Here is a 13441-nt window from a genome sequence, read left to right on the forward strand (position 1 = left end):
AGATTTTAAGATATGTAAGCCAGATAACCCTGGTGAACTGAATAGGTCTCAAAGATGGGTGGAAGGCAGAGGGGAGATCAAGACCAAAAAAATGCATTTTGGGTGGACATGAGCCAACCAAAGCTTCTCGATTTCAATCCACTTAGTGTAAGTTTGAGATGCTGCCCAAATTGGGATACAGCGTAGGTGGGCTACCCAGTAGTAATGAATAAGGTGCTGATCCAATAGAACCCTCTCTGCTTTACCAGCCAACATAACAGAGCGAGGAATATAATGACGTTTATCACCCGTTCCATATAAATTGAAAGAACGCCTTTTGGAGGGAATTCAACAACTCTGAGCAAGAAACAGTGACAGGGGGAGTTTCAAAGTAATAAAAGAGTTTCAGCAAAAGTGACATTTTAATCACCATGATATGGCCTATCAGTAATATGTGTAGAGGGCGCCATCTATCTAGGAGTGAACGTAGTTCATGGAAAAGACGGGGGTAATTAGCCGAGTAGAGTGTGGAATAGGAAGAGGGGTGGCCATCATGAAGGACCAATCTAGACAGTCGAAGGCCTTTTTGGCATCCAAAGTCACGAGGCGGATAGGCATAGCAGAGCAATTGGCCCCATCTATTAAGTCCACACCACTTCTGGTATTGTTTCCACCTTGATGACTGGGGATGGAAACCAACCATTAAAGGGGTTATCCAGGATAACAGGCGTCAGAGGCATTTCTGGTCTGTGTATACGCTAGCAGAGAGGAAGAGAAGCATCTCCAGACTGCGCACAGCCAAGAACAAGGAGGAGCCGCCCCAGAAGGGAAGTCTAAAGATGAAGATGCGTAAATATGATGTGGTGGGAGGGTGGGCTGAGATAGTTAGTTGAGTAGGGCTAGTAGTGGGCGGGATAGATAAGTAGGGAAATAGTGTAACAAAGTGAGAGAGGAGGGGGTAGTGAGAGGGAGGTAGTGTGGAAGCTACACAGGTGCCAGGTGCTTCCAGAGATACCCAAAAATCACTCAAAATACTGCTAAAGATATATGGGTGTACTTATGAACCCATTAATAGCACTAATAGACCTTTAAAAAAAAAAAAAAAAGAAATTTACCCAGAAAACCCCTTTGTCTACTTGCCAGGAGTTTTTTGAAGAGTTTAAGGTTGGAATTCAAGAGGGCTATTGGGTGGTAGTTATTGCACTCGTGATGGTCCTTGTTAGACTCAGGAACTAAAGTGATGTCTGAATAAAGTATGGATTGGAGTATGGGTGCACCGTCAAGGAAGGAATTTAAAAGACATCGTAAATGGGGTATGAGCTCAGATTGGAAAGTTTTATAGTATAGGTAGGTGAAACCAGAAGGCCTGAGGGCTTTACCATTAGAGAGACCCTTCAGGACATAAGAAAGCTTCTCGTCAATAAAATACATTTAAGTTTGTGATTGTAAGGTAACAAAATGTGAAAAGTTTAAGGGGTATGAATACTTCTGCAAGCGAATTCTTGATAGCGATGGTTACACGTGCTAAGGAGTTTAATCAACCTTAGTGTGGTTAGGATAATCTGTGGGTCTCCTTGCCTTATGGGCCAGATGGAAGCTGCAATCTCAATAGTGATGTCAGTGCTTATGGTCCCCCGAAGACTTCTGGGCCCCTCTGCACCCCCTCAAGTTATGCCCCTGAGCCAGAAGGCAGCTGTTTTGCAGCGGAAAAGGAAGGGGGGTGAAAGAGGGATTTCCCTCTCAGAGAGAGATTTCCCCAATAACCACTTATACACCATAAGCAATCTCTTGCAATTTGAGTTATTTCTGACTCCAGCAGTAAGCGCTGGATGCCAGCTGTATAATACAGCCGGGACCCAATAGTGATGGAGCATTCTCAGTGCCATTATATTTTGACACAGGGTTAAATAACAGCTCTGCACAATGTAAAGCAGATTGGGAAAGGGTTAATATTGATGAGCTAATATTCGGCTCTCCTCTTGTAATTCCCAGTGATCGGAAGATGGAATGGGTTTCTTCATTATTTACAGTCCTCCGTACACTTCATTCACCAGAACACCACAGTGTCTACAAACTGATAATCAGCAAGATGCCAAAAGTCCGAAACCCATTCCTCATGACCAACAGTATATGACCAACAGTATAAAGTCTTGGAGAACCCCTTTAACATTTTGTGTGCAAGAAATAGACCACTGAAACCCATTTCATGAAGCTCCTAATACAGTTCTTGTGATGAGGTCACTTCCAGAGGCAGTTTAGATCATCAATATGCCCCTTTAATAACATATATTCTGATAAATATTCATCATGTTAATAACTAATACATTGAATGGTGAAAATAGAGTTTATACACCTTTACATATATACATATCTTTTTTTCATATGATTGTACCTGGTCTACAGGAACCTCTACTTTTGTTTGTGCATCTTCTTTTACTTCTTGAGCTCCATCTAATTCATGCCGGGTTTCTTTGACTTTATATACTCCACCTTCTTCTATTAAGAACAATTAGTATTAGTGCAGATGTGAAACCAGCACATAATTTCAGCAAATATTCAGTAAATCTGTAGAAAAGGATCATTGTAATAACAGTACTTTGATGTGAAAGTACCTTTGGTTTCCTCTTCATTAGTCTTTTGTTTTCGAGTTGCTCGAACCCTTACTGGCTTTGCATAGAAAACAGAATTCTCTCCATCAGTTTGTTTGTCACTGGAAAAGGTTGGTGCTGCTCCTGTTGAATAGATCCGACGGTTGTCTCCCTTGAGGATAAGGATACAAGTACAGTATTAAAGGGGTTGTCCAGGATTAATTGATCATTCTAATTTAGGCTACCCCCACCCCCCCTTCCCATCTACCTTCTAAATTACTTACTGTAACAAAAATCTATATTTACCTAGATTGCAGGGGCTGTCATGCGACCATCCCAGGTACATTTTCCAATTCTCTGGTGACATTAAGGGGAACTTAGAGTTCCCCTTCCGGAAATGGAACAGCACCTAAACTAACTCAACCCCCCACCCCCACCCCATTATACTTACCTGCAGGGGCCAATTTGGAGCATTTTACTGTGCAGTGGCCAACGTGAAGCATATTATACTATGCAGGGGCCATCATGGAGCCTATTATACTCTCCAAGAGCCAATGTGGAGGAATATACTGTGCAGAGGTCACCGTGGAGCATATTATATTGTGCAGGGGCCACTTTAGAGCATTATACTGTGCAAGGCCACTATGGAGAATATTATACTGTGCACGGGCCACTTTGTAGCATTATACTGCGCAGAGGCAACCATTGAGCATTATAATGTGCAGGGGCCACTGTTGAGCATTATACAATGCGGGACGACTCTGGAGTATATTAAACTGTGTGGCGAATATTATACTGTGCATGGTGACTGTGGTGCATATTATCGTGTTTATGCATGTGTGTGTGTGTATATATATATATATATATATATATATATATATATATATATATATATATTTGCCAAATGCCAAAAAAGTATAAAGAATTAAATGTTGTCCTGAAGCTTTTTCTGTGTGACTGTAATGATGATAGAAGGAGAAGGTTATTGAGTGAGTGAAAACTATGAGTCTAAAGATGGCTGCTGAGGGTGTAGTGGGCGGCCTAGTTAGGGAAACGGGGGTGGGGGGTGAGTTAGAAAGGGAGTAGGAGTGTATGACCGAGGATGGAGGTGTGAGTCAGCTCTGAGTGATGCACAATGCATCATGGTAGTTGTAGGAGAAAAGAACAGGAAGCTACACCTGTAAACAAATTCAGAAGATGCCAGGAGCTCATAGAGAACCCCAGAAATCATTCAAATCATTGCTAAAGGTATTTGTGTGCACTTATTAGCCTATTTATAGCACTATCAGACCTTTTTTGAAAAATGATTTGTTTGGGGGCTCAGAAAACCCAGCCATTTTGTGCTATATACTATATTTTAGAGTAAGATGATATGTTGCCCAAAGTTCACTAGCCTTGAAGATAAGAGATGTTTACTGAAGTTAGAACTAATCCTATAGCAATCTCAAAATATACAGAATCTTGAAAAAACTGTTTTAACAGGGTCTTTTGGAGTATCCCCCATTGATCAGAAATACTTGTGGAATGTAATAAACTTTAGAACAGGTTGAACACTGCATCTGAAAGGGTGCCTGATTCTGTCTGTTCTCCGAGCGCTTGCACCCAGCTTTCCCAAGATTGGAAAAACGGCAACATCAATTCCCTGGGGTGTTCCCCCAACAGTAAACTGGCGCCCCTGAAACGTGGGGCTCGAGGAAAGACATCGCTTGTAGCCAATAGAAGGGCTGACCAGGATCGATCGAATGGGAGATTCACCCAGGACCCCGGATACATAAAAACAGCGCTCGCACCCAGCTTTCCCAAGATTGGAAAACCTGCAACATCTATTCCCTGGGGTGTTCCCCCAACACCTATATATTTTCTTAAAGTAGACATCTGCAATATTGTCAGAATGCCACTTGGTACTGTATGCGAACAGGCGCTTTCATGCAATTTTTATTTAAAGCGAATGTTTTATTAAACAAATGCAAATTAATGTATGTTAGTTGCTAAAAACGGAAACCAAAAAAAAAAAATTATACGCACAAAACCTCCTAAAAATAAGAGTTCAACATGTTCAGAGTTCATTCACATCACTATGGCTTGCACCTGCATGCACGTGTCTTCAGAAAATCACTAGAACTGGAAGGAACAAAAATCTGCATTTGAAAAATGCACTAAAACACATATTTGCACCTAAAACTCATATTCAATCTTACATTCACATACAAAGGGCAGAAGTTTAGGTTTATGGGCAGCCAAGACAGTTCCATGTCTGATTATAACCTCACAGCTCTAGTTCTTTTGTAGCCAATTGGAGTTTACTAGGATCACCAGACCCCGTGGCATGGCGTTAGGCCAGTAACCTCGGGTGAGGTGACCTAGGTATCTTCCGTTCATCTTGGCTTGCAAACCCTTGCACAGATCAAAGCTAAGTGGTTTTGACATGTCTTGTATGGTTAGGGAGGCAGTGTACTAGCTTGAGGTACAAGCAGGTTTACCCTTTGCCCTTCATGATAGAGGTTTAGGCTCTGCCACTACCACTAGGCACATTTGTGCGTTATTATATAGGATTGCACTATAGTCTTACCTTGTATTTAAGTGACGTTCCATTGTGACCTATTTTTATATATTCACACTTTTTTAATTTTATTAATAAAAGTGAAGTTTTAAATTATCTATTCTTCTGGTACTTACTACTCAGTGAATCTATTTTGAACTTAGAAGAGCCAATATTTTTGCAATCAGTGAATATATACAACCACCTCCATGCAGCTTTGCAGCAAACAGAGATTGCAAGCAAAAATTGCACAAAAATTCAAATTTGCCATTAAAGTGCCAGCCCCACCAATCCCTTTCTGCAAACAAAATGTACTTTTCAAAAAACTGCAAGATGTGAGGAGTTCATGCATACTACACATATATATATTTACAGGTGAGGGTGTTAAAGAAATGCCAATTTCGCAAACCAATTTTGTGCATGTAAATTAAATAGGAGGTTACATAAAAATATTATTCCCTATCCCCCTATAAAAATTGTAGCAATTTTTATGATCATCTCTAGTGGTAATCAATATTACTTTTATTTTTGCGTGTAACAAATATTGCTAGAGAGGCAGTCGGTGTATTTTACTCTAGAAAGATCAGGTATCGACAGGGTGAAATGTAAACTTTATCGATAATTTTGTGCATGTGTTGTGTAAGTGTTTGATGCAACTGTTATGGCTCTGCGACCTAAACAATGATATATGCCTGGCTCACAGCGCCAATAGACTTCCTGGTTATGCTGAGAGGGGTATTACATATGAACACCCCTCTAATAATGCTCAGAGGGGTATTGCATTATCCCTCTAGGTGACAATCAGAGCGCAAAAGTACAATATATTGTCTGATTGATAGGAGAGGGGATAACATGGGCAGAAGTCCCTACTACCTCCCTGGGGTCACATACAGGTTATGCACTAATGATGATGATTAATAATCTCTGTGCAGTCTAAAGGGTTCCTCCACCCCCCTCCTCTTCCAACCGCGCTTCTTAAGATGCTACCTAAGGTGGGGTGGGGGGGTCACTTCAGAGCCGTATATCTCAGGATTGGTTGAGGCTCTGATGATGACGAGAACCTCATCTTTAAAATGAATCAAACAATCATCTTCATAGCCCCAACAGGTCCTGAGATATCAGCATTAGTAGTAAGGATGTATTAGATACATCCTCGGCTACAGAAGTGGCACCCTGGGAGGACATATAGATACATATATAACAATATAAATACAAATACAATACAATAAATACAATATGCAAATTGGGAGTTTGCCCATTTTAAACATACAATATAAACTCATTCCTAGAAACCATTGTACCTGAGTTTGAGAGTTATTAAGAGCAGAGTCGCTGCCTCCATCTTGTGATACACTATAGACCTTGCCTTCCTTAGAAATAGGAGAGAAATAACTTTTAAATGGCTTATAATAAGAAAATAGTATATACAAAATATATTTATTGTAATGTAACTATCAGAATTCACCACAAAATGGGGCAATACAACCAAGAACTAATTTAGAATTTCTGATCTAAAACAGTGTGACGGAAGTTTTTTGTCTTTTTAATTGACTTAAAGTATCAGCTGCTTACCACAACTTTAGGAATCCTGCGCTTAACACCAGGCCGATTCCTAAAGTAGACATAACATGAGTGAATATTGTTATTACTGGTGAACAAAGCAAATTTACTGAAAATAAGATGAAATCATGTAGTGTCTGTACTTGTTTCTTCCAGGTAGACTTAGAAGTTCTTCATATGGAAGACATTTATATTTCTCAGATCCAACAGCAACATAATATTCTCCAGACACCAGCTCAGCTCCACATGAGATGAAAACACCATCTATAGTGCAGAGCCTGAAGAAGCAGTGTATTAGTACATCACACATTGAGGGAGAAAGACATATAGTTAGATCTATGCCTAAAATCTTCACTTACTTTCTTACAGCTCCATTGTATAAGTTGGCCTTTTCAGTAAGCAAGGTTAAGACTAATTCCCACTCCTTCAAGATACTTGGAGGTATAAGAACTCGGATAGGTGGGGTCATAAGATCTCCATTGCGAAAAATACTGGCAAAGGTAGAAATGAGTAGATGAAGACATTGGCAAATTGAAGCAAACAATGGTGATATGAAAAAGTATATTATAGCAGTCCAGTCACTTCAATATCAACTCAGATGTATCTGGACCATGATACTTTCATAATGAAATGGGAATTGTAATTAAAGGGAGTCTATCAGCAGATATAGTTAATTATAAACCTTCATTAGCCATTGCGGAGTCCCTCTCTGGAGGATCCAGTTAGTCAATCCTATCCTACTAATGTTATAAATGTGAAAGTTTGGATGTTTGCGTGTTTGTTAATCAAAAATGGCTGAACGGATTTGAATGAAATTTGGCACATAGATAGTTTGTAACCTCGATTAACACATAGGCTAAATGACATGGCTTCAGGATTGTTATGAATTTATGTTCACATACTATATTAAACTGCTCTTGCAGAAGTTTATCTCAGGTACCGTATTTTTCGGACTATAAGACGCACCGGACCATAAGACGCACTAAGGTTTTAGAGGAGGAAAATAGGGAAAAAAAATTAAGGAAAAAAAATTGGTGAAATATTTAATAACCTAATAATATAATATTTCACCAATGTAAATAGAACCGGGGGCTTTCGGACACAGGGATACCAAATGTGTATGTGTTTCACAGTAATGTTTTTGTTTTATATGTATTGTAGGGATATGGGGGTGATTTGAACATATCTATCTATCTATCTATCTATCTATCTATCTATCTATCTATCTATCTATCTCCTATCTGTCTGTCTGTCTGTCTGTCTATTCTATCTAATCTCATCCATGGATGGAAAGAGACACCCTGCAGTGAAGCTATGTAAGAAGAGAAAAAGGGGCGGGCCAGACGGGTGAAGGAGGTGTGGTTTTCTAAGCAAACTTGAAAACACGCCTCTTTCACCCGTCTGGCTCGTCCCTCCTTCACTGCCTCTCAGATCTGGCTCTTGCAATGAAGCCACACAGGCAGGGAAGTAGGGGCGGGCCAGACGGGTGAAGGAGGCGTGGTTTCAAGCTTGCCGAGAAAACCACGCCTCCTCCTCCCGTTTGGCCCGCCCCTCCTTCCCTGTCTGTGTGGTTTCATTGCCGGAGCCAGATCTGAGAGGCAGTGAAGGAGGGACGAGCCAGACGGGAGAAGGAGGCGTGGTTTTCTCGGCAAGCTTGAAACCACGCTTCCTTCACCTGTCTGGCTCGCCCCTACTTCCCTGCCTCTCATATCTCGCTCCTGCAAACACGCGACACAGACAGGGAAGGAGGGGCAGAGCAGGCAGGCACCGTGCTGCTCTCCGTGCTGCTCCTCATAGACAGGACACAGACGCTGCACACGCTGCATTCGGACTATAAGACGCACACACATTTTCCTCCCATATTGGGAGGAAAAAAAGTGCGTCTTATAGTCCGAAAAATACGGTAATTGGAGGCTGCTGTTAAAGCCAGGTCTGTTATCTCTCAGTGTAAGCACACAGCTAACCCTTTAGTCCATTGTGTACAAACATTTGCATATTATCAGATCTGCTCCAGGCAGTGCTAACACACTGGATGGGAGAACACCTTTAATCCAAATTGGGAGTTTGCCCATTTTAAACATGCCAGGAAAAAGAAAGTCTAATTTGTCGCAAAATTCTAAAACAATGAGAGCTATGGAGGTAGCCAGAAGTCACAGACTTCTCCTCAAGCAGAGCTGAGGGGTTTCATGGATGCCAACAAGACACCCATTATATTGCATCCCAGCGAGCTGCTGAGATGCCGAAACAATCACAGGCACAGTGCGAGGGACAAGTTCAGCAGCAGGCCAGCTTGAGAGCTGCCGAAATGCTGGAGCATTCGGATCATCAATGCCAACAACACTCCTTATATGGCTTCCCAGCGAGCTGCTGAGATTCTGGAACAATCACGGGCACAGCGCAAGGAACAAATTCTGCGGCAGGCCAGCTTGACAGCGGCTGAAATGCAGAAGCAGGCGGATCATCAATGCCAGCAACACACTCATTATACGGCGTCCCAGCGAGCTGCTGAGATGCCAGAATAATCACAGGCACAACATGAGGAACAAGTTCAGCAGCAGGACAGCTTGAGAGCTGCTGAATCGCTGGAACAGGCAAACCATCGACTGCAGCAATTTGCTGAATATAGGCGGATCATCAATGCCAACAACATGCAGGCGAAGTCACGGGCAGAGGCTAGTGTAAGCTATAAAATTCTTAAAGGGAATGTATTGCCATAGGGAGCCTATCGCCAGAATCCAGCCCTACAAATAGGTTAAGGTCACCTGAATCAAATAGTATTTTCCCCTTGTGATGTGAGCCACCATTGCAGAGATATTGCCTTTTTGTTGATGTGCAAATGAGCTCTTTGCAGCAATGAGGGCATTACCATAGTTTCACCAAAGAGCTAATTTGCATATTGATGAAAAAGGCTATATCTCAGAAGCACTGATTCACAAGGTGAAAAAAAAACTGTTTCATTCAGCTGATCTTAACCTATCTGATGCTCCGGGGTCCTCCCTGTACAGTCTGGTCTTTCTGCTGATCTGTCTTCTCAACGTAAAACTGCTTGCCAGCTGTGATGTTCCGGATCCTTCCCCTGAAGCCGCTGATTGGGGTCACGTGAATACAAGTGTTGATATCATGTGCCATTCACTGAGGCCACTGACAACAATGGACCAGCAGGACTGGACCACACTAGGAGGCAACAAAGCATCAGGGAAAGTGAAGTATGATTTTTTTTTTCTCCACCTCCCCAACCTATTTAACATTTTTGCTTGGACAACCTCTTTAAAGGGGCTCTATCATTGGGAAAAGTCATTTTTAACTAAGCACATCCTTGTATAAGCCTTTAGAAAGGTTATTTCACACCTACCTTTTATATGTAAATCGCCTCAGTGGTTTTTGAATTAGCCCGTTTTATTCAAATGCTAATTAGCCTCTCGGTGCACCCCGGATGTCTCAACGTGCACTCTCTGCTATTCTTTCCTATATAGCCTGTGCTGCTGCTGATGATGACTTCATGCTTCCAGTTTGCACACACAGATAGGAGAGAATAGCAAAGAGGAGGCGGCTGGGAACTTCCAGTGCTGGCTGGGAGCTAATTAGCATATGAATAAAAACGGACTTCAAAAGCCACTGATGCTGGGTTCACAGCAGCGTTCAGTCTCCGTTCTGAGGTTTCCGTCTTCTGCATGCAGAAGATGGAAACCTGTCAGACTGAGTCTGGCCATGAGCGCCGGTGAGTGTTTTATGCTCTCCGTGGCGAAACTGGGTTTTTAAAACCGGACCCAAAGTTCTGCATGTCTGACTCTGTGTCCGGTTAAAAAAAAACGGTTTAGCCGCGGAGAGCATAAAACACTCACCAGTGCTCACGGCTGCACACTTTTCAAACCCATTCAAATGAATGGGTTTGAAACATGCCTACAGGTTTCCGTCTCTTGCCCAGTTTCGTACAGGAAACGGAGACTGGGACGCAGATGTGAACCCGGCCTGAGGCAATTTACATACAAAAGGTAGGTGTGGAATAGCCTTTCTTAAGGCTATGCATGTATGTGCTTAGTTAAAAATGACTTTTCCCAATGATAGAGCCCCTTTAAGGTGATGCACATTTTGGTGGTGTTTTCTTTTTTTAATTTTCTATGTCACTATAGTTTAAAGACAAATGGAATCTTGTGTTTTTCTCGCTTTATACTGTATGTAGCCTCATCGTAGACTGACAGCTCCTTTACTGCATTTTAAGATTTCATCATAATCACAACATTAACAATGGGTAATGGTAACAGCTTTTCTCTTTCCCCTCCCAGCTTAGTGACGTCTACACTGGTCACAGAGCATGCTCTCCCATAGAAGTCAATAATTCTGCTCCAATTTGCTACTTCTATAAGAATGCTGTAAATCATATGTCTGAATTAGTGTTAGCAGTGGCTCATGTGAGATGGCTGCTCACATAATTCTGTAAAAAAATAGGACAAAAAAAGACTGTTTCTGTAGTGCATGTTTAGGGAGCCTTCACATGGAATATACGCTCCACTCATTCTGAACGTAATCATTCAGAGTGAGCGGCGTAAAAAAAGAGATCCCATTGAGTTCTATCGGTGCCAGCATACGCTCGCCTCCCTTTGATTTAAATGGGTAGCGCACCTATGCTGGTACCCATACAACTCAATGGGATCTGTTTTTTTACGCCACTCACGCTGAACGATTATGTTCAAAATGAGCGGAGCGTATACTCCGTGTGAAGGCTCCCTTAACGTGTTCATCTGTTCTGTAGTACGAACAGAAGTTTATACAATAAAAAAATGTATCTGTTCTATGATAGGCATTAACGCATCCCGTGGAACCACGTATACCATAACTAGCTGGTACCCGCGACTTCGTCTGCGGTGATTGTAGAAGTGGGTATATACAGGCGTGGGTAAGGTTTTCGTACTGTGTATAAGGGATGGGATATGAAATGTAACTTTGTATCTTGTTTTTGTTGTAATTCAGAGAATACCTGAGACTTTTGTGTTGAAGTTAATTTGTATTTGAGCTGCTATACGGTGTTGTGAGAAACTTTACATAGTGACTTTGGGACAGAAGTATTTGAAGTTAACCCTTTCCCTCCGATGGCATTTTTTGATTTTCGTTTTTGACTCCCCTCCTTCTAAACCCCATAATTTTTTTATTTCTCCGCTCCCAGAGTCATATGAGGTCTTAATTTTTCCTGGGACAAATTTTTCTTCATGATGCCACCATTATTTATTCTATATAATGTACTGGGAAGCAGGGTAAAAATTCAGAATGGGGTGGATTTGAAGAAAAAATGCATTTCTGCGACTTTCTTACGGGCTTTGGTTTTACGGTGTTCACTGTGCAATCAAAATGACCTGTCCCCTGTATTCTGTGTTTCGTTACGATTCCGGGGATGCCAAATTTATATGGTTTTATTTACATTTTGACCCCTTAAAAAAAATCCAAAACTGTGTTAAAAAATTATTTTTTTGAAAAGTCGTCATATTCCGATAGCCGTAACTTTTTTATACGTGCGTGTATGGGGATGTATAGGGCGTCTTTTTTTGCGGGACCGGGTGTACTTTGTAGTTCTACCATTTTCGGGAAATGTTATTGCTTTGATCACTTTTTATTCAAATTTTTATCAGAATCAAAACAGTGAAAAAACGGCGGTTTGGCACTTTTGACCATTTTTCCCGCTACGGCGTTTACCGAACAGGAAAAATATTTGTATAGCTTTGTAGAGCGGGCGATTTTGGATGCGGGGATACCTAACATGTATGTGTTTCACAGTTTTTAACTACTTTTATATGTGTTCTAGGGAAAGGGGGGTGATTTGAATTTTTAATCCTTTTTATTTTTTTTAATATTTTTTTTTACTTTTTTTAAACTTTTTTTTTTGCATTTATTAGACCGCCTAGGGGTATTGACATGGGTGGGCGGTGTCGCGGATTGTCAGAGCGGTGGGGGTCGGCAAACATGGCTGCTCCGGAGCGTTAAAGAGAGCCTCCTGGAGTATCGTTAAGGTGAGGGGCAAAGTGGTAAAGTATATGTATATGTGAGTGTGTGGGGTTAGGGGCTAGGCTGTAGAGGGTAATATGAATTTTGTGGCTTGCTATGGTCCAAAGTGTGTGAGATTGCAGAGATGGTGGTGTGAGTTTGGGTTTTGTGGGGGTCCTGGCAAAAACGTATGTGCGCTATTGTGATGAAAAGTAGCCTATTGCGCAATCGGGTGTATTAACTATGTTTGTGGAAACTTTCAGCCAAATCGGTTGAGCGGGTTTTGCGTGATTGAGGAACAAACATCCGAACATCCAAATATCCAAACACACAAACTCACAAACCCACAAACATCCAAACTTTCACATTTATAATATTAATTTATTATTATTTATTTATAATATTAATAGGATGAATACTACTGTATATATAGCCATACACGCACTCAGATACATTATTAAAGCACACATACATTTATATACATTGATATTATTTATCATAATGATATGTGTAATGTAGTGGTGTATGATAGATGCCATGATAGGACTTAAGGGTTAAACAAATGTACACATATACATATTAAACATTACATTTTACCAAAAAATGGAAAAAAAAAATATACTCACATTTGTGAAGTAGAAAGGTGATGATTGCAGCAGCAGCAGCAGACTTGTCTCTGTCCCCTCACAGTACGATGTGAGCGATGACTCACTACTGGGAGGGGGAGGGGAAAGTCCGGGCAGAGAGTTCTACATAGGATGGTAGCAATAGCTACTGTAGCTGCTACCCCGGTGTCCTCAGT

General features: G+C 41.3%; 1 protein-coding gene across 1 annotated transcript in view; it reads right to left on the reverse strand.

Annotated features, from left to right (window-relative positions):
- DCDC2B (doublecortin domain containing 2B) overlaps nt 1-13441 on the reverse strand; it is a 35250-nt gene that overhangs the window by 2293 nt on the left and 19516 nt on the right. Inside the window, exons 4-9 of the mRNA XM_075264707.1 lie at nt 7026-7157; nt 6810-6944; nt 6679-6718; nt 6408-6476; nt 2592-2739; nt 2372-2475 (exon numbers count right to left, since the gene is read on the reverse strand). Coding sequence (XP_075120808.1) covers nt 2372-2475; nt 2592-2739; nt 6408-6476; nt 6679-6718; nt 6810-6944; nt 7026-7157 — 628 coding nt within the window. The remainder of the gene's footprint in view (nt 1-2371; nt 2476-2591; nt 2740-6407; nt 6477-6678; nt 6719-6809; nt 6945-7025; nt 7158-13441) is intronic.

This window comes from Leptodactylus fuscus, chromosome 2 (genome assembly GCF_031893055.1).
Source record: "Leptodactylus fuscus isolate aLepFus1 chromosome 2, aLepFus1.hap2, whole genome shotgun sequence".
NCBI classification, from domain to species: domain Eukaryota; kingdom Metazoa; phylum Chordata; class Amphibia; order Anura; family Leptodactylidae; genus Leptodactylus; species Leptodactylus fuscus.